Source organism: Camelina sativa, chromosome 10 (genome assembly GCF_000633955.1).
Source record: "Camelina sativa cultivar DH55 chromosome 10, Cs, whole genome shotgun sequence".
NCBI lineage: Eukaryota > Viridiplantae > Streptophyta > Magnoliopsida > Brassicales > Brassicaceae > Camelina > Camelina sativa.
Window position 1 is genome coordinate 19,509,496 of NC_025694.1, and position 25,910 is coordinate 19,535,405.

Genomic DNA, 25,910 nt, shown 5'->3' on the forward strand with positions numbered 1-25,910 from the left:
CACATTTGAAAACTTGTTGTTCCTCAAGTCCCTACAAGTTGTTCCAAATCAAAATCAATAGAAAATTACTAGTCTTGTTTGAAAAAACATTGGCCTCCTCTGTTTTGTAAATACGACGTGTCTTACAAGGTAAGTTTCTCCGTTGTGTTAAAGCTCCTATTCTCCCATATCACTGGAATCTCCCCGCTCAAGTTGTTGTCCTGCACTTGCCTGAAAATTTTAAAAGACAAAAGTCTTGTCTTTGTTTTTGTTTTCTTCCTTCAAACTAAGAAATGAGAAGAGCAAAAGAGGGTCTTATTACAGTCTCTGTAACCGAGGAAGGCCAGAAAAGTTTGAAGGGATGGATCCGTTGAGCATATTGTTGTATAAGTTACTGCATACAGTAAACAAGTTCAGTTTAAGTTTGTCAACAACACTGTAACATTCCATTTCTTGGCTTGGTCACTTACATAGTTGTAATGTTTGCAGAGAACTTGTTCTTGTGAATTTTTCCTGTGAGTTTGTTGGAGGAAATATCTCTGAAGCATCAAAAGTTAAAAAAAAAAAAGAAGCCTCAGACACTATTTTAATATAGATTGCTAATGGTTTCTTCTTGTTAAAGTAACTCACAAGTACTAGAGAAATGGTGATTGGCTTAAATCAGGAATTGGTCCATTTAATTTGCAGTTTCTGAGACTCCTGTGTTATGTTGTAACCAACAAAATCAGTACGCCACAAGGGAAAAAGAAAATTATTTTACTAAGTTCTGTTTCTTACAGTTTGACAAGATGTGGTATCGATCCGTAAGAAGGTGGTATCTCAGTGTCATCAAAGTTATTACCGTCCAATTGTCTGTAAATGAAGAAGCAAATTTGGTTTGAATGCGGAGAAAATTTAGTTATGTTCAATAAGAAGTTAAATGTGCTTACAGAATTCTCAAGCTTGGCATCTGAGAGAGCTCCGGTGGAAGATTTCCGGTTAGCTTGTTATTGTCCATTAAGCTGAGCCACACAACAAAGCCCTGATGATCAGATTTTTATAAGATATAAACAAATTTGAATGTAACCAAGAAACTTACAAGTGCAAAACATCGGTTAAGGAAGAGTACTCGGGCGGAATCTGACCCGTGATTGAGTTGTTGTTCATGTGACTATCAAAGAAAGTTAAAGTGATGTCAGAAGGGTTTGAAGAAAGAAGAGAGAAGAGAAGAGTAGGAGAGATGGAAATCTCACAAATGCTTCAGTTTTTTCAGTTTTGCCAAGGACGTTGGAAGTTCTCCGCTAATTTCATTGTAGTCTATCTGAAGGATTAAGAGATTGGAAAGAGAACCGAGTCTTGAGGCAAAGGTCCTGTCAGTTGATTTCCACTTAGTAGCCTGCAACAAAAAGTGAAGAACAGAAATCTGTTCAAATGGTGTGTTCATGAAGGAGAAATGTTAGATGAAACAACGATCAAGACTACTTACAAGAAGATGAGATGAGTCAAGTTTCCTAGTTCTGGTGGAACCTGACCGGTAAGATCGTTCCACATAAAGTTCCTGTGATGAGGAAATACATAAAGGAGGCGTTTGTAATAGATAGTTTGATTGCAAAACCAGAGCTCAAGCGAAAACACTGGACTTACAATATGGTGAGATTTGATAGCAAGCCGAGTTCAGGTGCCAGTTGTCCGGTGAGGTTCATGTTTAGCAACCGCCAGCATCATTTGATCAAACCATTTATTATATGACATCCCTAAGGTTTTTTTTTTGGATTTTAAAACAATAGAAGAAAGTTTACAAGTCCAAACGTACAACTCATTAACATGAAGAAAGCCATCAGAAGGATCAGGGATGCAGATGACACCGGTCCAATTAGAAGCGCATGGATCCGTCTTTGTCCAGTCTTGAAGATGATTCATAGGGTCCTTCAGTTTTCGGTGAACATACTGCAGAGCACTAACTGCAACAACAACAACAAAACCCCTCATTAGCATCACTTATCACTGTCACACATAGATGTTGCTCAGAGAAATATAGAGGACCGTACCATCGGTCGGATGAGTGATCTGTTGGGCATCCATCAGAGACAAGCAACAAGAAGACAACACCAGAATGACTACAACTACACCCATCATCTCTTTCATCTTCTGTTCTAATATGTTCCAGTAACAGATCAAAATTTGTTTTGCCTAGTGATGACCTTGAAAATGCTGAGAAAAAGTCATAAGCTTAGAGAATGAGAATACAACGTAAAGAATGAGCACTATATATGGAAGTTCAAGCAACAACGAGTTTAAAACAAAAAAAAACTAAATGGAACTATCACTAACGCCTAGTTGGTGGTTTTTTTGTCATATTTAAATGTGATAAATGAGCGTTGGACGCGGTTAAAAGACAATTAACGGTTTGGTCAAGTCTCTTCCCCCCTTTTGATTGGAGGAATAGAATCAGAATATAGCTGACTTCTTCTGTGTTCATGCAAGTTACTGCTTACTTCTTCTCTTTTTATAAAAAATTCAAACCTAATAAAACAGAGACAACCCAACGGACATAACCTCAACCAAATGCACCTTTAACCATTAACCAAGTTGCCTATTTTTCTTTCTTATTTTGGGAGTAAATGTCAAAACACACCTTTATACATAGGGTCACACTTTCTTCTCTTCACTTGAAAGACAAGGGTTTTACTAACTAAGGGGTCATTTGCATAGAACTGAACCAATTTTGACTTGTTCAGGAAAAAAATCAAGAAAAACTCCGAACCATTTTGACTTATTCAGAAAAATAGTTTGTAGTGATAAGTTTTTGTATGATATAGTTATTTTGTGGAATTGAAATAATTATGAAGATTGAGATTAATCAAGGGAAGCAAGAGAATCTCCAATAAGAACACACCAAACAGATTTTTGACTTGACAAAAGGTGTTTTTATAAGCTTGTTGAGTGATGTATTAGTGATTAACAATCTAATATTTTAAAAAGGGTTCATTGACTCTGTTATTTTGCCATTTGTTTGCTGCTAGTTGATGGATCTTGCCTTGACAAGGTTATCATTCCTTAAATCACCAAGTCATATGTTTATAAAGCATTACTGTATTATAAATAAGTGGATTAAACAAGAACCAGTAGTAGTAGTCCATAGAAGTTACCTCGTAATAGAAATAATCTGGCTGAAATTTGTAGCCAGGTAGGAGCCGTCTCCCAAATTGACAGTGTGGTGCCTTGTCCTATACTATGTCAACATCAATAATAGCTTCAGACACAATATCGAATTGGGATCAGTAAGTAATTAATTACCGGCAAGTGTCGGCCTTACTCGAACAAGATGTTTTAGATACGGTCTTTGCATACCTTGTGAACGGTCTTGAGAGGAGAAGCCTTGTGTACACATATTAGATACTAGAAGCATAATAACTTCAGAACAGTCTTCAGAAGTGTTTTGAAACTGAGTTACATTGCCAAAACTCAACATAACATGTGTACTTTACTTGTTTCTTTACAATTTTCTTCCCCCAAAGAAAACTATATATACATCAAAAACTAGTTTCTGCAGAATTTCAGTTTGCATACATCCCTAAAGACTCATTCTCCGGCAGCTCTTTAATTCTCGACAATCACGTTAATTCTCCACAACACAATGCTACTTTCCCATTTCATGCCTTTTGATTGTAAAGAGTCTCCAAAGCATACCCTTGACCAATGTGTATTCGTTTGTACCATACCATCGCAATTGTTTCTTCAGGAACTATTGGAAGAAAACCCATCAGGGTCAGATTATTTGAAAATGTGTAAAAGGCAAAATGGAAAGGGCAATAGAATAACAGTCACAAAACTGTTGAGGACACTTTACTAAAAGACCATTGATTCAACATATTCAACATGTATTCCAGACTCCAAAAGATGCATTCATCAGAGATCCAGCAAAAACGAAGATTGAGATAAATACCATTTAAGATATTACCGACAAAATCCTCCAGAAACAGACGCTACCAAAACATTTTAAGCTACCACGATTTTCGTCAAACTAATCCTCGCAAGGGAAAAAGTTCTTATCATTTATGTCTGAAGTCTAAACAATAGATAAATCACTCTCTCCTTGTTAGTCCACTAGATTAAGAAGACCCGTGCTAGAGCACGAGTTGAAATTTATTTTATTTATATTGTAATTTTTTTATAAAATATAATATATGTGATTGTTTTTAAATGTTTTTTTGGATAAAACTATTGTGAAATAAAATCAAATATTAAATATAATGACTTGAAAAAGACATTTATTTTGAAAGTTTTAATTTGTTAATGATTCTAGATAAGTATCCGTGCTACAACACTGGTTAAATTTTATTTTATACAAAATTTTGTATATTTTCTATTTTAAAATAAAATTTTAATATGTTTTATTAGTTTATGTACGCGAAGTTATTTCAACAATGTATATTCTACCTCATGACTTGCATGTCATTATAAGACATTTTTTTGTGAATTTGGTTTTCAAAAAGCAAGTTATTATATTATGAGTAATTTAATATATTGTTATACTTTTTGTTTTAATATACTTGGTTTTTTAAAATTCTTTAATATTAATATATTATAGTGACATATTATTGACATTGCTATAAACAACCAATTTAGAGTGTTAATAGTTTCTAACTTTAATATCAAGTTTCAATATTTTAAAAATATTTCAAAAGAATAATTTAAAGTTTATTATATTATATAAAATTATTAAATTCAACAAAAAAGTATGAAATTGAATTTAAATATTAAAATTTTGACCCGTTACTCAGTAAATTTTTTAATTCAATAGATATTATTTTAAAGAATAATATTAAAAAATTGAATATTTTATAGAATAAATCATTTATATTTGTCTTTAAAAATTCAACTTATGGTATATCCGGAAATAAAACTATTTTTTAGTTATAATAAATAATATGATAATTTCTTTGTTTCACAAAATAGACTCATATATAAAAATGAGAGGTGAAGTATAATAATAATAATTAAAAATAATAATATGTTAAGTTAGATATCAAAGGATTTTATTTGATAAATAATTTAATAAAATAAATTAATATGGTAAGTGAGATAAGAGTTTCCTAGGAACCGTAATCGTGAGATAAGAAATTTCCTACGAATTTCCTACAAAATTTCTATAAAATTCCTACCAAGTATACAATCGTAGGAAACTAATTCAAAGGAAAATGGGAAAAAAATAATGAAAAATATGCGGTAATAAGTTGTTAGGAAATCATCCTTCCAATTTCTTACCAAATAACTAAATTAAAAAAAAATAGAGACAAGTTAATATAGAATTCAGCTCATATCATTCATATAATAAATGATTTAACAAGATAAATCTAAATTTACTATATAATTTGGAAAATTATCGCGAAAAAATATAATTTACATTGTTAATCAAATAAATAACCACAACATAACAATGTATATTTTCTTGTTTTGGGTACAAATAGTATTTTAGATGTTAGCCGAACAATTTTAAGTAAATTTATTGCACTAAATTATAAACTTATCGCGATACAATATGATTTAACATTATTAATTTATACTTATATATATACTCATATATATATATTGTTATCGTGGTAATCCAATAGATAAACATATAACTCATAATATGTTTGTAACCCTATAATTGATGAATAATATCATTAGAATTAGATTTTCAAACTTAAGTATATGTCGATATTAATCGTGATACTATACTCTTTAGCATAATATACAAATATATATACTAAAATCACAAAATATTTTGATGTACCATCGGATGAACAGTGTTAACAATCATGTTATAAACAATATCGCTCGATCTGGTATATGGTATTTTCGTAATTAAAGCTGAAAAAGGATAAATGTGTTTTAAAATAAAACGAAGAAGAGAGAGAGAACTAATAAATAAACTAACCAAAGTTAGATATTTATTTTTTCAGTCAACTGGGTATATTAATTAATATATCCCATAATACTATAACATAACATTAAATCCAATCGTTGTCAAAAAAAAAAAAAAAAACATTAAATCCAATCCAACAGTTAGTTAAGAAGAGGTTTATATTTGAAGATAATATAAACCTCAGTCCTCAAGCCATCCACCATTAATGCTTAAAATCACTTGTTTGATTTTAGCGTTTTGTACGTAGTTGTGATTGTTGTATTCGGTGGAATTAAAACCGTGAAAAAGTTGCATATCATTCAATTTGAAAGTTTTTTAAAAAATCTTTCTTCAATTTGAAAGTTTATGCTATAAGGATGAAAAGTAAATTTTATAAAAGACTTGCAATCTCCGTACATGATAACCAATTGATGTGTTTGACACCATACTGATTGCATTGCGTGGAGAAGACTCAAAGCTCACGCTTCTAATACCGAGTTTTGGCTATAAAGGCAGTCTTGTTGATCTTGGTCCGATATAAAATCTACTTTTATTACGCAAGGTCAATCCTGGTTTTGTTCTGACATTGCGTTAAATATAGGTTGCATCAAAGTTGCAGTTGATCATCCCTCGCGACGGCTTAGTCCACGTGGTGTATTACCATTCCTACATGTCTGCTCTTTGTCTTTTCCGCATCATCATTAGATCACCCAGAGACATATCGAAGATAATAAGGTCATTGCGGGATTTCCATAGGCCATAGTATCCAAAAAGACTTGTCGAATTAGTAAAATACTTGTCAATACCATTGGAATCAACAAATTACAATGAATTTGCATCTCTCACTCCAAAAGAATGAATGTTAAATGATTGTAATTACAACAAATTACAATCAACCTAAACTCCCACCAAAGAACCTAAACCCCCACCAAAGAACCGCACGGCAGATACTTGTTTCTCCAATCATTTTCCAATGTATGTGTTCAAAATGTACTTTACTTGTTTCTGTACAGTGTTCTTTCTACACAACTGCAAACTATATATCAAAAACCAGCAAGAAACAACTTGAGACGTACAAATCCCTAAGCCTCAGGTAGGTTCAGCCAATCAAACTCACCCTTTGGGAAGACTTTCACCTCCTCATTCACTTGTCTCTCCACAATCACGTTGATTCTCCACAACACAATCTTACTTTCCCATTTCATGCCTTTGATTGCATAGAGTTTCCAAAGCAGACCCTTAACAAATTTGTATTCCACCGTTTCGTACCATTCCAATTGTTTCTTGACAATGCTTTCAAGATCTCTGAAAGCTCTCCTAACAAGTCCAACTTCCATTCCTCCTCTTTCCACAAGCTCTCTCACAGAATCTATCATCTTATTTGCAATCTCCTTACAGGATTCAGCTTGGCTTAGGATCTCTATCAAGTGAATGGTCGCACAGAATGCACCAGTAAACGCCAAAACCCAGCAACTGTTATCTACCAACAACTCTGTTGGTGGGTTTAACCTTCTGCTTATCTCTGGGAGCAGATTCTCCATCACATGAATCACAAACCCGTCATCTTCAAGCGGCATTGTTAAGCACTGGAAGATATAAACCGCTCTCTGAAACTTTGTTTTGCTTTGCAATGCAATACAATCGCGTATACCGTCCCATGCGACATCTTGGTGGTTGGACATCTCATACACAACGTGGTTCAGCACCTCACCTAAGACTTTAAACATGCTATCAGAGATTCCTTCTAGCTTAAGGCAAGAGATGAGCAATGACTGGAGTTCTCTCATCTCTGAGATGTCTATTTGCAACTCCATTGAAGTGTGATCAGAGAGTACAACTTCAAGCCGTTTGATTGCTATCTCTCTGGACCTATCTTCAACAGCATTTGACATAAAGATTTTCAAAACATCAACAGATGACAAAGTCTTCAGATGGTTATACAAGCCACGATCATATTCTACACCATCAATTTGAGTCTCCTGAGGTTTCACAACAGGTTTGCTCGCTGCATTGTCCTGTGATTTAACCAACTGATTAATCTTCCTTATAACATCTTTAGTCTGTGTTCCAAAATCTTTGATCTTGAACATGATAGTCATCACGAAGTGACACTGACTCTTATTGTAACCATACATAGTCTTGTCTCGTGACAAGAACCCCTCCAGATGCTGAAGCCCTTGTACCAGAAACTGCTCCATCCCTTTCTCCACTAGCTCCTTCACTGAATTCACAACAGTGTTGATAAGCTTCTTAATCAAATCAACTCTCATCTCTGTATCCAAAACCTGAATCCCCAGTTTAACAACAGTTTCTAAAGCTAAGCTCCAACCTTCAACTTCACTTTTCTCAGGATGAACCAAGATCTCCTCAGCTTCCTCTAAAATAATGTTCATAAAATTGTCGATGAATGTACCGTAGACTGCTGGCAAATCGAGGAAGACGTGAAAAGCCTTGAGAGGTTCAGTGCTCGCGAGCCAGAGGATACAATCACTGAGCTCGTTCCATCCACCGTTATCGCAAACCATAACGTTGTAGGTTATGATAGAAACGATTCTTCTGAGGATCTTCATGTCGGATTCTTTGGTTTCTTGCATCGTAAGGCACTCAATCAGAAGTGGTTTGATTTCGTGGAGACCGACGCGAGAGAGTTCGAACTTGCGGTTTCTGAGATCGGCTAGGGTTCCGGCGAGGATATAGATCGATCGGTATCTGATGGCGTTATTGGAAGAGCATCGATAGACCTTGAGAAGCTTTAGGGTGTAGCAATTTGGGAAACGAGTAGCGCAGAAGTCGAACAGAGCAAACGCGGTTTTGTATTCTTTGGTTTCTTGACGCATTGCGAGTTGTTCGACGATGGTCTCGAATCCTTCGTGGCTTGGTGTAGCGAGAACGTCTCTCGATTTCAACATGAGATTCGAAGATTCCGCCATTGCCATTTTCTCGAGAAAATCTTTGGTTCTTTCTTCTCAGAATCTTCTTGGAAAATTTGGGTTTTAAGGGTTTGACGAAGGTGTTTCTTAGAGTTAACCGCGTATTAACCGAACTAAACCGAACATTTAGTGAAATTATTCGGTTTGATTGTAATTTTACTGATCTAATAGCCACGTTTCTACCCGTGGGTTTACAGAAGTCCGACCCGTTTAAGATTGGCCAGTATTTGGGTCTGATCAGTGATCAGTCTTATTTATGTAGTATAGCAAAAATATTGACATCTGATTTATTTCGTTTAATGAACATCAATAATTTTTATTCTTTCAACAATCTCATTAAAACATATATTTTTGAAACCTTAAACTAAACTTTCAAGTTTCAACATTCAAAACTAAATCTTAAATCCTAAATATTACAGTTTACCCCCTAAATAAAAACTATACCCAAGATATATAATAGCCAACCAAAAAAAAATGTACCCTAGAAAAGCAATTTTTTAATTTGTAGTATTTAAAAAAAAAATTGTAGTAGATTTGGAAAAATCAGCCAATATTGGTATTTTTCGATACTAAAACAAAAAAAAATGTACCCTTAAAATCCAATTTTTGTATTTGTAGTATTTTAAAAAAAAAAAAAAAAATTGTAGTACTTTTAGAAAAATCAACTATGTTGGTATTTATGGATACCAACAAAATATTCATGCCACGCAAATTCTAATTTGTAAGACTTCTTAGTTCTTAGTGAAATCATCTTAGCTTCAAATGAACAGTGTGATTGTAAGAGTAGATAGTCTGATCGAGTTTGGGTTCGACCTTGAAGGTTGAAGCGGACCAACTTGATTTTTCGTTTTACTTTCATGAGTAGCCAAAAATCTTACTTCAAGGTCTCGCTTTGGTTGCTTATACGGTTCGTCTCTCTTTGTTTTTTGTTTTCTTGTATATTTTTTTTTTGAATAATATGTAAAATTTATTAAAAAAAACGGTTCGTCTTTCTTTGTTTTTTGTTTTCTTGTATATCTTTTTTTTGAATAATATGTAAAATTTATTCAATAAATAAATGTTTTTACATTAAATGCTGCGGTAATGTGGCCTTTTAAGGACAAAATATTGAGTTAAAAAGAGGATAGTGAAACCTCTATAAATTAATAATGTTGGGACCAAGACATTTTATTAATTTATAGTGATATTAATTTATCTAATATTTTTAATAGTTTAACTTTTAAAAATTATGAATTGAGACAATTTTAGCAATAATTTCGGATATTCAAAATTTTATGGTATTGGAATTGAATTTGTAATATTTAGAATACATTATTAACAATAAATTACAAATACAATAGACAAATTCACTTATACACATGGTATACATAAAATTAAATTTCTGAATATAATATAGATTGTTGTATTTTAATAGTCAATCAAACTGTCAAAATGTAAATGATGGATATCTAAAAATTGAAACTTTAAAAAAATGTAGCTATATTTTTGACATGTTACAAAATATTTTTTATCATTATAGTTTGAAAATACAACATAACAGTTGTTTTGTAGATATGAGTTTTAGGAGAAACATACATAATATACATATATATGTACATTTACATGATTATTAATTTATGATATTTTTGGGACCATATTTTACATTGGAATTTCAGAAAAATTATTATCTTATTATTTTATCGAATTTTGTTATTTTTTATACTGACCCGACTTGGGACTGACAAAATTTATTAATTTATAGTGTTTATTAATTTATAGAGTATTTTATCTGTCCTATCTTGTAGCAAACCATACCTCCATGCACTCTTCATAATGACAGTCGCCAAAAACTGCTACGTCAGAGGTTCTTAATAATTTTAAAAATCTATATTAATATTTTTGATGTACATTTTGGTTTATGCCATTTTCGTTTTACTTATTTAATTTTTTTTACAACATTAACCCATAAAACAATTCCATACATATACATATATTGTAGTTAGTTTGAGAGATGTTATTTATGATGTAGTTACTTATTTATGATATATTGTAGTTAGTTTGAGAGATGTTATTTTTATATATTCCATAAATAACCCCTAAAACATTGTAGTCTTCTTTAGATATAATCTACATGACAATTCCATAAACCATTAAAGTTAAAGTTTGAAAAAGTTCTTCCATGCATTATGTAGTAGTGGTTACATGTCTCGAGAGTACACAGAGAATGGGTCGTATTCAACAAAGTCAGATATCTTTAGCTTCGGGGTGATGCTCCTTGAGATTGTTAGTGGGAAGGAGAACAGAGCCTTTTCATACACGTTGTGCATCACTAATCTTCTAAGCTATGTAAGAGTTTTATTTTATTTATTTTTATATATTGTTAATTATTAGTACTTCCCTAAGAAATTCAGTTTCAATTAAACCAGATCACTTTACACACAATAATGGGTAAAGATTAGCATTTAACTAATTATTTTTCATAAAACAAAGACATCGGTCACCAGGTAAACTATATATATAATGTAAATGCCAATGAAAGTTTCAATCCAAATTCTAATAAACTCAAAGCTACAAAGAAACAAGCTCTGCTTACAAGACACCAACATTGGACAACAAGTTCTACAGTCCATCTTTCAAAAGAGGTATATTGTTATAACTTTTTTTTGAATTAGATTAAAATTTTGATAATTATATTATAATTTTATGAGATTAATATATATAATTCTGTGACGTAAGTATCATGGACCAGAGTAATCGATCAACAAATTTGATTGTAATTAATATCAGGTATTATTTTTTATAACCTGAATTCTTCTATTGGTTTTTTTAATGGTCTTGAATTGTCATTATTTGTTTTTTTTACTTTGATAGCCATATTTGTAAGAAAAATATGATCGATTATAGTCATGCATATTTTCGGGTATGTATTTTTCTATCGATGTAATTTCATGTAAATTAATTTAATAATCATGTTATATAATTATTTAAGAATTATTCCATGTTTTTAATATTTTTTTTAGAAAATATCATGTAGATTATATCTAAAGAAGACTACAATGAAGATGGTCCTATGGACGATATTATGATTCTTTCAACAACTACAAGATCTAAATTCTCGGATTGGATTGTATTTAATACACAAACTCCCCAAGCAAAAAAAAATCACATATGTTGAAATTTCAATTCCATCTCTTTGCTGTCACAAAAGATGATAAGGAACCCCACAATATTTCTATAACATTTATTCCATTATTTTAATGTTATTTGTTTTAATGTATCAATAGTTTAATTATTGACATATTGATAGTTGATCTTTTTTAATATTAAACTTATTGTTGTATGATTTTGTATAATAAAATCGTGAAACAATTTAATAAATATTGTATTTGTGGTACATATTTTTAAAGATGTCAAACTATTTTATTTTTGAAGCTATTTATTTATCTATGTTTCTATTAAAATTTTAATATATTTTACAATATATTAAAAATATTTAACATAAATGCATGATAGAACAATAATGTATATCTTCAAACTTATGTAATTTTCATAAATTTAAAACGATATAAAGATGTAAACAAGTTTTATTATATAACTTTATTTGTAAAAATCATAATCGCAAAAGATAAAACTTATGATTTATATAAATTTACTAACTTGAAATGATAAAGATGGAAATTACTATTGTTTGAAAAAGCAAATTAACATACCTCAGGAATATATATAAATGTTATATATATTTACTTAAATGGATTGTTATCTTTATAATTATAAATATAAAAAAATTAAAGTGATAAATTTGGGAATCATCACCTTTTAATTATTTATTAAATTAAAAAACGATTACTATTAAAAATTTACATATTTGAAACGGTTATGATAAGACATGAGAGTGCCAATGATTGTATTAAAGTTGTCTTCACGCTATTGAATGACAGGTAAAACACATTTATTTTACCTTTAAGGATAATTACATTTTGAAGTTTGGTTATGTTAGAATTTATATTAACTTGCTAAATCTGTAGGAATGAATCTGCAAAATGTCGTGTCATAAACAACTATGCTTCTCGATTCATGTCTTCTTGGGAATCAAACGGGTGCCATCTCACATATAAATCCGAACCTGTGTTTTGTGTATTGCGCTTTTGGAAGATTGGAGAATTTGAAGGTACGTACCATTCATCTAACATAATCAACAAAATTGACTTTGAATTGTATATGTCTCTAAGTGCACCATGTATTGTAAACACCTTAGCCTCCTCCAAGATCTTTCTAAAACCAGAGTTTCAAGGACTTGAACATCACAAGGTTTTGTAAGTTGTTATGAATATTAAAATCAAGTTGTGTATGATGTTAGAGTAAAAAATTTAAATACACTTTCTATAGTTACAATTCTGAATTTGTTGGACGTTTTCACATAAACTATGTGATGGACCATGAAAGTGAGAGTTCAAGGACTCAAATAGAAGGAGTGGAGGCTTAAAGATCTTTAATGTGTATATGAACGTTTACTTATAATTCTGAATGTTTGTAGTAATGTAACGCCCGCGAACCAAAACTCTGCGTTTTAGGGGTGGGTGTCGATCGACACTCATGTGGTGTCGGTCGACACCACTTATTTCTGGTTGATTGATTTATTTATCGATTTGGACCGGTTTGGTTTAGAAAAAAACCATTGAACCGAGATATTTAAGTGGGAAAACGACCTAGGTCGTGTTTGATTGTTGTCTTGGTTGCCGTTTGTTGTTTTTGAGAGAGAAAGAGGAGAAAACAGTTTCTAAGAGTTCTTATGAGAGTTCGTGAGTTTTGAAGGCGTTTTTGGAGAGATCTTGCTGTGAGAGTGAAGATCCAAGGTTAGGAACGTGGTGGGAAGGTTTTTGTGGTGGTAGCTTCATCTTTTGGGCTTAGATCTCATTGTTGGCTAAGGTGAGTGCATGACCATGGCTTATCTAAGCTAAGATCTCTGTTTCTGTGATATTGTGTGTTGTTTGGTTGTTTGTTTTTGGTTGTTTGTGAGTTTTTCGTAGCTCATGAGGCTTGGATTCGTTCCTGGGATTGTGTAGGACGACGAGGAGAAGTTTGGAGGCGAGATTCGGAGGTTCTGTTCGAAGGAAATCACTGCTCGACAGTGGTGTCGGTCGACACTAACGCGAGGACGGCTCGGGAACTTAGCGAGTGTCGGTCGACACCGTTAGGGTTTCGGGGGTGTCGAGCAAGTGTCGGTCGACACCCAAGTGGTGTTGGTCGACACCAGATGTCCAGTGTCGGTCGGCACCTTCTGGTATCGGTCGACACTCTTCTGACAGTAACCGGATCGTGTCGAGTCACTTGTTCATGTTCCTGGTTTGTTTTATTGTTGTTGTTTGTGGATGAGAGATCTTATTGCTTGTGTGTATAGCCCAGTAGATGGGAGGATTGCCTCACTGAGTATTTATCAAATACTCATGCATCTCAATTTATGTTTGTGGTGCAGGTAAAGGCAAAATGTGATCGTGGAATTAAGGCAATGAAGAGGAAGATGTTCTAGGGACTCGATTGATTGTTGCCTGGTGTTACTAGGTTGCTAGAGTTGAGTCCTAGAATGTTGTTAGGATTGCTGGTTCTTTGGTTTATGCTGTTTGGATCATTAGTTTATGATTTGGAATTAATGTTGGTTATTGGATTATGATTGGTGAATTATTGGTTAATGATATTAGTTATTTCAGCTGTTGATTGTGATTGTGGTTAGGTGGCTAGTGGGTATGAGACCACTAGTCATAGTTATTCATTATTATTATTATATTATTATTAAAAAAAAACGCATCATCGTTTCAAGAAGTAATGGCTACATAAAATCAAAAAATGGATTGTCTTTATTTTAATTTTATAACCGAGATAACAAATTATAATCTTAATCTTTTGGAAAGTTGCGAAATATTGAAGGAGCAATTGAATATTAAGATCTTGTTAATTGGTTTTCACACTTTTACTACAGTTTGTTTCTTTTAAAGACTAATAATTTATATTGAGTATAATTTTTTCATAAACTTTTTAAAAAATATATATATATATATATAATAGCTACTAGCTATATGAATAAGTTAAATACAAATTATTTAATATAATCACGAAATACATATTCAAAATGACATGCGATGTAACTATTTTATTACTAACATAATGGAATTAAAAAGGTTCTTTGCCCGCACACTTTGAGGTATTAAATACAAAATATGATAACACTTTGATTAATATATGGAAACTGAAAAAGGTTCACTAATTTATATATGCAAATTGAAGTATATAGTCTCTAATACAAATGTTTGACAATCCAATAAAACATTAAAAACTTTGTTTTTGTTTGGTAAAGATAAAAACACTTGTATATCTTAAGATGACAATCATTTAATATTAAACCCTGCATCTGCTCGTCTTCTCAATTCGTCTCCATCGCCATCTTTTGTCTCCAGCGTGCTTTGATTTATTAGGGCAGAGAAAGAAAGAGAGTTGTGTGTGATGGGAAAACTAAGGGAGGTAGAGATACTATTGAACCAGACGCAGAAGGTCAGATTTGAGAGAGCTATGGAGCGGCTACAATCTCTGTCGTCGACGACAAACAATTCTGTCATCGTTGCCGACTCCATCCCCTTCAACCACGATGAAGCCTTCCTTAAGTATATCTCCATCTCCCTCTCTGCTTTTATCCCATATCTCCTGTTCTGTTCTGATGTTTGGTTTTTGTTGAAGGGGACACGGAACTTCCTTGGTCGACGGTGAGTTGCTGACGACGGTCTGTGGAGTGGTGAATCACGTGGACAAGCTCGTCTATGTACGCACCTTGCGAGCCAGGTTTCTGATTGCTCTCCTCGGATTCTGTTTATTTATTAACTGGAACTGATAATGATGGATTGGGGTCGCGTTTAGGTACAAGCCTGAGGTTGGGGATATTGTGTTATTGAGGTATAGTTTTGTAATGGTGATTTTTTTGGGTTTTTGATATCTGATTGAGAGTGGTTTAGCAACAAGGCTCTTTTCTTTTTATTTAGGTTGCTCAAAGACAAAGCCGTTGGAGAGTGGATCTTAACTCTACTCAAGATGGATTACTGAAGCTTTCTTCCATGAACATGCCTGATGCTGTTCAGGTAACAATTTTTATGATTTGCCACATTGTCTGTTAGGTTCAATGATTTAAGCTTCTCTGTCTTGGCAGAAGCGAAACACATCTGTGGATGAACTCAATATGCGGAATATTTTGGCAGAAGATGATGTAGTTTGTGTAAGTCCTATTGTTTTTTAGTTTCTCTCCCATCTTTAAATATCTACCTGAAAAGAAAGGTTCCCTTTTTGATTTATACAAACGCTAGGCCCAAGTAGGTGAATCTCAGCGTGATGGCAGCCTACTAGCTAGAAGTAACAAGTATGGGAAGGTTGGTGATTCTCATCTCGGACATAGTCAAAAGTTAGACATTTTCTTAGTCTCTTCCTCTCTTTAAACATTTATGATTAATCCATGAATTCTGTTTACAGCTACACAAGGGACAGCTTCTCAAGGTTGATCCTTACTTGGTTAGGAGAAGCAACCTTCACTTTCATTTCATTGAAAGTCTTGGGATCGATTTGATTCTCGTCCGCAATGGCTTCATTTGGGTCGGGGAACACACCCAATCCAATGATCCTATGGTTGTGGATGACGAGATCATCTCATCAAAGACTCGACAAAGCATTCTCAGAATCGGTAATGCGATACGGGTCTTGTCTACTCTAGGCTTCACTCTCACTCTAGCAGTGATCATGGAAACTTTTGACTTGAGCAACATGGAGAATGTCCAAATACATGACATGCTTGGATCAGAGTTCCACGTCTGGTCACAGAGAGGGAAGCTGAAAGAAGAACACGTGCATAGTAAGAAAAACGTGAAAGCCCTCATCTAAGAAAGCATGCACAAAGGGTATGCATCGCTTTCATAAATATAGTACCAATACATTTTTCATTGCCTTATACCACAATTTTCCGGTTCTCAATATTCCACTGGGTATGTATTTGGTTGTTGTGACGCAGGAGATGGATTTTTTGGGATCAATTGCGCTTCAGGAGACAAATTTGTAGATGCCGGATAAGGTGGTTGAAGGCTTGAAGCCACCAGAGAGGCTTCTGTTGATTCTCTTCCGAATAATGCTACTACACAGTTCCTTGGTGAAGAAGCAACCTTAGACATGTATTAATATCTCAAGTTGAGATTTCTAATTTTTAGTGGAAGAGTTTCAACAGAACAAAGAAATCTGATTTCCCAAAATTAATTCAGTTCAACTTGACTCCGATATATGAAACAGAAAGCATGATTTTTGAATATGCGGCTGCTAGACAGTTTTTGGCTAATGTTAGTTTCCTTCGAGTTTTACAGTACTAAGCTGTGATGATTAATGCTCTTACGTTCCATATACTGTAGTTTGGGTAGCCATTTCCAATTTGGTTGGCCTCTTTGAGTTTATATATCTACTCTAGATCTCTTTAGTGCTCGTTCAATTAATATAATATAAAAAGGTTTGGCAACAAATCTGATTACACATTTTTTTCAAATCAAACAGAGCAAAGAAAACAGAGAAAAAACAACTATGTTTCACTTCAATGTAAAGAGAAATAAAAAAAACCGCCAATGATTTAAACCTCTTCTCAGTTGCAATTCTATAGGAGGCAAAAGTTGCAATCTCCAAAATGCCATTTTCTCACATGAAATCATCATCGTCCATCGCACCGTAAGGACCCGAAACAAGATCGTCGTCAGGCTTATCCACATGAAGTTGTTTCTTCTTAGCTAACAAACACATTGAAAAAAAAAAACCATTTTGATCAGATATTTTTGAAACAGATATGCGTAGCTTAAAGAAACATATCTAATTCACAAGTCTAATAAAGAGAAACCATTATTTGGAGGCAAAGTCCAAAGAACAAAGCAAAAAGAAGTACTACTGATTGTGGTGTACCTGTCCTTTTTCTGCTAGAGGCTTCTTTCTCCGCCTTCAATTTTTCATTTGCTATAGCTGTAATGGACGAAGCAACGTCTTTAACATCTGCTGCTTTCATATTGACCAAAGAAAGTCTCATCACTGTTTTGAGTAGCCCAATATAGTGAAAACTTTTCTGCAAAACAGCAGAAATAGTTAAAATATAGGCTCATTGGTCGCGTCTTAACAGAATATTGGTCATACAGAAATAATCACTTAGCTAAGACAAGAAGGCAATAGGGAGAGAATATTGAATACCTCAAATGGTACAAGTCTCTGAGATATCAACTCAGCATACTCCACGAAATCGCTTTCAGACTTCGGAATTAACATATCGGCGCTTTTCCCAACAGTCTTTACTCCAAAGAGTTCAGCAGTTGACTGGTAATCAGCTTCCTCCACAAGCCTAAGATAAAAAAGAATACTATAAATCAGCATACTAGCCTTCATAAGTCCACAGCCTATGTCACATGTTCTTTACAGTACCAAACCAATGCAGAACCAACAAAATAAGCATATGTAAGTGAAATATTTCTAAACTCTACCTCTGCATGCGAAGTTTCTCAGCAATTGGATCAAGAGGTTCTTCCCTTGATGGTTCTTTTGAAGCTTCAACAGTTTTAACCTTCTTTTCAACAGCTTTTGCTCCTGCTTTCTTTGGAGCTTTCTCAGGAGCAGGTTTTACCACGGGTGGCTACAGAAGAAACAAAGGTTGTTAGCCGTAATCTCAAAATCGTATAAGAAACAGGGATACAGAAATCAATAAATACAAAGTATCTACGGAAACAAAACTATACCGGTGCAGTTACATCTTCCTCCTCCCAAGAGTCCTTGATATCATTCTCATCCACATCCTCATCATCCCAGTTACTTTTCAGTTCAACTTTCGCAGGAAGTGGTTGAAAGTCCTCGGCCTCTGAAATTAGAAAGGATAGGATAATGTAAAAGTGAGAACTCTATTATACTTTCATTATGAAAACCTCAATAAAACAAAAAAGCCTATCATCTTAAAGACTAAAATATACGTTGCTGTGTATAGCCAGTACTAATTTTTACAGTCAAAGAGAATTATGCAAGAACTAGGAAACATTAAGGTATTCACAGACGCATACACAGTGTGAATTAAACAATGCTTAATGTACACAATCTTACCCCAATCATCCATATTTGTTGCCAAATTATCTACGACAAGTACAAGCTGCTATCTGAATCCAACTGAAATCCTGCACAGAATAAAACAAAGATCATTCTCCAAACAAAAGGGCTCGCAACACGAAACAACACTCAAACATTACTTTTATTTTATATCGTGGAGGTAACACAGAAAAAAACTCCTATCAACCAATTCACAATCGCCCCAAGACACTGATAGAGTTACAGTTATGACCAAGGGCTTCACAGCTTAAGAACTTAGAACAATTTATCATGCATAAACCTTCTAGTCCTACTACACTACTTGACATGTGAATAGAACTACTAATGGACATGCATAGAGCATAGGTAAAACATAAGTACCATCATCTCATGAAGATGTCAAATTGAACAAAACACTCCTCAACCGAGCAAGAACAGTGTATATATCAAAATGAGAAACTTAAAGGAACTCCTCAACCGAGGAAGAACAGTGTTAAACAAAACAGATGAAAATAGAGCCTATTGCCTAAAGTAATACAGCCAAAAGTTAACATTCAGAGTAATCTTACAAACGATACTTAAAATTACTAACACCAACTTTGCAAATTGCTTGTGTTGAACAATAGAAATTGAAAAAGGATTCAGCTTTTAACACATCATCAAACCATATAGCAAAAACCCCAAACAGAGTTGGATTGATCAGAGTGTAATAATCAGACCCAATTAATGATAAATTACACAACTTTGTAGGATGAATCAACAACCCAATTAGCAATAAACAGCCATCGAGCTTTACAAATCCTAAAACCTAAACATGCAATTCCAAGTAAAATCGAAGCCAATTGAGGATATATTAAGGCATCGGAGACGGAAGAAAAAAAAGTACCAGAGAAAGGCTGAATCCTGAAGGTAGGTTTCAGCCGGAGAATAGAAATCGCCACCACGAAAAAACGAAACGGATAAACTTTCCGATGCGAAGCAGAGAGACGAAACGACAGCGAAGAGAGAGAGAGAGAGAGAGATTTTGTTTGGTTGTGCGTCGTTTCGTTTTGATGGGATTTTTAGGGTTTTCTCTCCTTCTTTCTACAACATTCCCATTTAAGTTGAATTTATATTATTTTCTCTTTATTATTCAATCTCTTTTAAAAAAATCTCCTATGACCATTTACTGAAAATTACATCATTTACGAGAATATATGTTACTCATTGAACAAAAGTCATTTGGAGTGTCTCAAAGAAAGAAAAAAAAAAACTTTACCTTTTAATCTGTGAGACAAATTATTTGTAACTAAAAAATTTAAATTTAAATTATATTTTTGATAAATTTGTTTAATTTTATTTATTGTTTAAAATTGTATGATTATATTTTGATTATTAATTCTATAATTTTAATATAAGGTATATGGCAAAACAAATTTGTTTATTATATAATATTAATTTTATCTTTTTTAACAATTTGAACTTTATTAAATTGTAAAGTGTTCCTCGTTGAGGATGTTTACAATACAAGAAGGAACATCAAAATGAGGTACATAAGATATACGATTGTTTATTGGTTCTTTTGCCAATCGATCTACTGCCTTGTTGTTATTTATGTTTGTCTATTGAAACTATACTTCTTGAAACTTTTGCTTTCAATAATGGATTTCTCTTGTCCAATTATGAACTCTGAAATTTTTTGAGGTATCATTCGCTAATTTCTTAACTTGTTGATTATCACCTTCAAATATGACATGTAGATATCCCCTTATTCACATCTGTTGCAAGGCTGCTATCAGACTTTGAAGCTCCGCTTCCAACACAGTAGCAACAGGAGGTCTCTTCATTTGTCCTGCTGATAAGAAAAAACCTTTATCATCTATTGCAATCCAGACTGATTGTCCTTCGTTATCTTGTTGATCAAATGTTCCATCATAATTGCATTTAATCATTCCTCTAGGTGGTTTGTTCCACTCTGATCGAGTAATTCTCTTGCTTTGGTTAGCTTGTTGAGTCCATCTTTTCTCTATTTCTTCTGACCAAACATCTGTCCATTCTTTCGCATCTGCAACAGTAAAACTCAACACTTCTTGTCATGTGCTTTGCTTATCTTGAAAACCAAGTATGTTTATGCTCTTCAACAATCTCCATAAGACCCATAATGGTATATGTCTTGCTAAGGGGCACAGGTTAGTATCATTATGCCAATCAAGAATTGCCTGAAATTTTGAATCAAACAACGACGTCGGGGTATACAAAACCTGACTGAGTGTATTGTGTCATCTCCAAATCTCTTGCGCATATTGACAGTTAAATGCTCTGGAGTTTCAATCTCTTGTTGAAATTATTTGCAAAGGCTTGTGTTTGTTATTTTGCGGTATAATAATTCTGAACCAGTTGGTAATGCTCTTGATACCATTCTCCACAAGAAGTGTTGTAGCTTACGAGTTGTGTGTAATTTCCAAATAGCATTTTTCTGTTGCTGTAACCCTGGTATTGGTCGTACTCCATGATTTCCTCGTAGATGACAAGATAACCAATAGCCTGATTTTACTGTGTAAAGTCCTGAATCATTGTAATGCCATCCCAAAAGATCTGGTTGCACCGACATACTTAGTTTTATCTGATTGATCCGGTGAACATCCTCTTCAACAAATAATTCCTGTATTAGTTCCATGTTCCATCGATATGGAAGTCCATCAAAAAATATCTCATTAACCGTCTTTAGATTTGTGGTGATGCCTTCTCTCTATCATGGTGGTCTTGGAGGATTTGTTATTAACCAAGGGTCATACCATATGTTAGTAGTCTGACTATCCCCTAGCAGTACTCTCATACCATTCTTTATCAACTTACGACCTTCTAAGAGTGATTTCCAAATGAAAGATGGATAATTTCCACTACCCGCATTAAAAATGTTTGAATCAGAGTAGTACCTTGCTTTTAGGAATGTACTCAGTAGGCTGTGCGGGGCTTGAATGATTCGCCATACTTGTTTCCCCAACATGGCTAGATTAAACTTCTCCAAATCTCTGAATCCAAGTCCTCCTTCTTTTTTAGACAAACTCATTCTATCCCAAGAGAACCAATGTGTAGATCTATGTCCTTGCTGTTTACTCCAATAAAACTTTGCTATAGCACTACTAATTTCTTCAAAAATCCCTTTCAGAAGTTTGAAGACATTCATAGTATAAACTGGCATAACCATTGCCACTGTTTTGAGAAGGATTTCTTTTTCTGCTTGAGATAGGAATCGATGGGACCATCCATTGGTTCTCTGTTTGACTTGCTCCACAACATAATTGAACACATCTTTTTTTTTCCTTCTGATTTGTTCTAGCAGACCTAAATATTTACCACAACCTCCATCATTGTGTATATTTAGGATGCGTCGTAATCTTGTTTTGACGTGATCTTTCACTCTTGATCCAAAGGTGATTGCTGACTTATTGAGGTTTACTGCTTGACCTGATACACGTTCATAATCCGAGAGTATATTCATAATTTTTGAGCAGGATTTTGTCTAAGCATGACAGAAGAATAATGCATCATCTGCAAACAACAAATGGTTGAGAGTAGGTCCCGTTGTGCTTATCTTCATGCCCTTCAGATTATTTTCTCTATCAGCTTTCTGTAACATGTGGCTTAAAACCTCCGCACATAATATGAAAATGTATGGTGACAGAGGATCTCCTTGTCTTATTCCCCTTGCTGGCTTAATCAAACCCTTTGGTGAACCATTGATCAATGCTGAAAACTGGACTGTTTCTACACACTGCATTAACCAATTGATCCATATATGGCCAAATCCCATATGTTGCAGAGTATCACGAATAAACTGCCACTCCATGCAATCGTAAGCTTTGGATATATCAATCTTCACTGTCATGTATGAATTAGCCCACTTTTTTCGTTTCTTCAGTGAATGTATCATTTCATGAGCAATGATCACATTATCCATAATCTTCCTCCCATGAATAAATGCAGCTTGTGTTTCAGAGATGATAGAACCCAAATGGCCCTTTAATATGTTAACTAATATCTTGGAGATAATTTTATAGCTGACATTGCAAAGTGCAATAGGCCTAAAATCACTCATAGTTTGTGGGACATCTATTTTTGGTATTAGACAGAGATTCGTATGATTTATCGTACCTCGCATAGCTCCATCTTCAAAGAAATGCTTTATCTCTGTAATGACATCTCCTTTAATATCTTCCCAAAACTGTTGATAAAAGGTCGTTGATAGACCATCCGGTCCTGGTCCTTTGTTTGGTCCAATATCAAAAACTGCCTTTTGTATTTCTTCTTCTGTTACCATTCTCGGAAGATCATCATTCATCTCACGTGTAACCCTTGGATTGAAACCATAAAAAACATCTGTGTAATCTTCAGCAACATATCTTGTTGACCGAAATAGACCAGTAAAATAGCTCTCTGCAACGTGGCCGATATCATCATCACCTCTATAGACCAATCCATTGTCATCCTCAATTGACAACAATCTGTTTCTTGCAGTTCTCTGTTTAGAAATATCATAGAAGAATTTAGTATTTCGGTCTCTAGATGTCATCCATGTGTTCCGGCTTTTAATTCTCCAATACTGTTCTTCTTCTTGATAGGCGAAGTTCAACTCTGATTTGATCCTGTCAATATCTTGTGTAGAGTAACCCACTGTAAGCGCATGAACTAAGTCTTTTTTGAATATACCAATCATCACTCAAGCATTCAATCTGTTTTCCCTTTTCCATTTCACCATATGTTTGCTCTATTACTCTAATACAGATAGTGTTAATAAAATAAATGATGTTTTACCTGTGTATCATCAAATTAATAATATTTTCAATTTTTATTACTATCTCTTAAATTTATATTAAGAGATTGAATTATGAAAAGAACTAGAACAATTAAAGTAATTTTTTGTAAGACGCTAAAATACTATCTAAGTAGACATACACCCATATTATATTTAGCTATGGGTTCAAACAACCTTTTCATTTTTCCTCGTGTCTCCTTTATGCATTTGTACTGTTTTGATTTTTGTTTGTGATGTATTTGAGCATTTAGACTATTTTAATTTTTGTTTGTGATGTATGGATTGTTTTCCTTGATTTGTGTGGCTTTGTTATGGTTGTTTGTTTTTGTGTGACGTGATGTGGTTGCTTGTTCAACAAAATAACAAAATGGTGGAGTGGAGGAGCTTTCGCCGAGGGAGACGAGGATCAAAAGCAATTGTATTGCAAGGTTTGGTGTCGTCTCACATCAGTCCGTATTTGCGAAGGAGAAGGTGTCAGTGTCGAATAACACCATAGGAGGGTGTCGGTTGATGTAGTACTTTTACTTCAATTAAATTATCAATCCACAATCTCCATTAATCAACACACTAAGAATGTCCAAAGATGCTTAATCTATTCTTAAACAGGAATTGGTTCTTTGTAACAATCTTAACTAACTAACTGATTCAAAGAAAGGAAACAAGCCAAATTAAACAATGCAAACTCAAAGAAACAAAACACAACTAGCAACAACTTTAAATCAAGATTAAACAAGTGAACCCTAGGCAAGGTAATTGACTTGGGAGATAGCTAACCAATCCTAGATGTCTAAGCAACAATCAAGAACAATCCTATGGCTAAGAACACTAATGCAAATCAATCCATTTCCATGATAGAGATTCCTATGCTAACCAAGTGATAATCAAATTTTTCCAAAGGCAATCACAAGGCAAGCATGCATTAAGAACAAGTCTCAATACCACTAAGCACCCTAATCATCAATTTTCATTGGCTAGGAATGCAAAGCTCTCGAATAGTTTGGTTCATGAATTTCATCAAACACCTTCTGGGCATGAAATTCCTAAAGTCTAGAATCAACATGATCAAGGCTGATCTAACATTATAATCACCAAACAAGATAGGAAATACATAAATAAAGCCCTAGACATCAAAGATCAGTCATCTATCTCCCTAATCTACCTAGCCCAAAGTTATAAAAGATCTACTCATTCATCATCATGATCACACAAAGGAAATGGTTTGATCTTTGTGAAATCATAATAAGAGGTTATAGATTAAGAGATTTGAAAGAGAAATTGCTATTAAGAACTTAGAAGTACTCAATCATTCAACAAACCAAGAGTAGATAGGCTTAAGAACCCTAAGTGGCTGCTAAACAAGAGATAAACAAAAGATAAGTCTCCCTTTAATAGGGTTAGAGTATTTATAGGAAAACAGAAAAGGACCCGGGTCAACCCAAAACAAAATGGGTCAAACCCGAATTAAAACTAAAACAAGTGTGGACTTAGGTGAACCGAGCAAGCTTGGACCGATTGAGATGGCCGATTGGGACAGCCGAGCACACTTTGGCCGATGGTGGTGGCCGCTGGTGTCTCCTTTTTGTGGTCCAAGTAAGTTCGATCGGCCTACTCTTGGCCGATGGCCTTGACCACTGGTGGTTCCTGTCCGCAGTACAGATGAGTTCGATCGGTCTACTCTTGGCCGATGGTGGTGCTCGATGGTCTCCTACGGCCATGGTTTGGCCGATGGTCTTGACCGCGGCTAGCTCCTGTCCAAGTCACTTCTCTAACTCCAATCTTCTTGCTTCTTTGCACCAAAATAAGTCCAAATGCTCCAAATGTAGTGAGATTACTCCAAGAACCTGAGAAATGAGACACTAGATGCATATGCTCCTAAAACAACCTAAAATGACAAGATTATGCAACAAAACTATGCAAAAACAAGGCTTAAAACCCAACAAAAACACAAGATATCAACTCCCCCAAACTTATCTCTTGCTAGTCCTCAAGCAAGAACCAAACAATAGTGAGAGAGAGAGGTTTGTAAAAGGGATTCAGAACCAAAAAGTATCAACAAAGGATTCAAATACAGTCCTTAAATGTAATGCAATGGTGCTAAGATCAATCAAAGTGCTTACAAATATTTTTCTAGTGCTTATCACAAGGCACCGCTCTAGTTCACCTTCTATCTATTGGTAAAGACTTGCAATCCTATTGAACATCTCTTTCACATTCATTAAAGTGTTTGGTTTGATCTTTCAAA

The 25,910-nt window shown here is 34.1% G+C and overlaps 3 protein-coding genes and 2 long non-coding RNA genes across 7 annotated transcripts; 2 read left to right on the plus strand and 3 right to left on the minus strand.

Moving 5' to 3' along the window:
* LOC104719360 lies at nt 303–1,341 on the minus strand. The gene is made up of 7 exons (XR_002033664.1): nt 1,212–1,341; nt 1,058–1,129; nt 909–980; nt 757–831; nt 610–678; nt 450–518; nt 303–373 (listed from the first exon to the last, which is right to left on the minus strand). It is a non-coding gene; the product is annotated as an uncharacterized LOC104719360 (long non-coding RNA).
* Nucleotides 3,599–8,797, minus strand: LOC104719362. 3 transcript variants are annotated; one of them, XM_019230984.1, is made up of 2 exons: nt 7,065–8,797; nt 3,599–3,627 (listed from the first exon to the last, which is right to left on the minus strand). In XM_019230984.1, exons 1-2 carry the CDS (start codon nt 8,782–8,784, stop codon nt 3,599–3,601), a joined length of 1,749 nt encoding a protein of 582 aa, XP_019086529.1. In that variant the 5' UTR covers nt 8,785–8,797. The 3 variants fall into 3 exon arrangements, with proteins under 3 accessions (XP_019086529.1, XP_019086530.1, XP_010435577.2); XM_019230985.1 differs by lacking the exon at nt 3,599–3,627 and having other exon boundaries at nt 6,918–7,370; nt 7,560–8,797; XM_010437275.2 differs by lacking the exon at nt 3,599–3,627 and having other exon boundaries at nt 6,918–8,797.
* On the plus strand, nt 11,313–12,040 carry LOC104719363. Its single transcript, XR_756598.1, has 4 exons — nt 11,313–11,399; nt 11,494–11,544; nt 11,629–11,677; nt 11,792–12,040. It is a non-coding gene; the product is annotated as an uncharacterized LOC104719363 (long non-coding RNA).
* On the plus strand, nt 15,155–17,103 carry LOC104719364 (exosome complex component RRP4 homolog). The gene is made up of 8 exons (XM_019230506.1): nt 15,155–15,410; nt 15,484–15,585; nt 15,661–15,706; nt 15,783–15,878; nt 15,947–16,012; nt 16,101–16,163; nt 16,264–16,685; nt 16,796–17,103. The coding sequence occupies exons 1-7, from the start codon at nt 15,253–15,255 to the stop codon at nt 16,666–16,668; spliced, it is 936 nt and encodes a 311-aa protein (XP_019086051.1). The 5' UTR covers nt 15,155–15,252; the 3' UTR covers nt 16,669–16,685; nt 16,796–17,103.
* Nucleotides 17,243–19,960, minus strand: LOC104719365 (eukaryotic translation initiation factor 3 subunit J). The gene is made up of 7 exons (XM_010437277.2): nt 19,760–19,960; nt 18,892–18,962; nt 18,537–18,655; nt 18,285–18,433; nt 17,998–18,145; nt 17,719–17,875; nt 17,243–17,549 (listed from the first exon to the last, which is right to left on the minus strand). Exons 2-7 carry the CDS (start codon nt 18,902–18,904, stop codon nt 17,461–17,463), a joined length of 675 nt encoding a protein of 224 aa, XP_010435579.1. The 5' UTR covers nt 18,905–18,962; nt 19,760–19,960; the 3' UTR covers nt 17,243–17,460.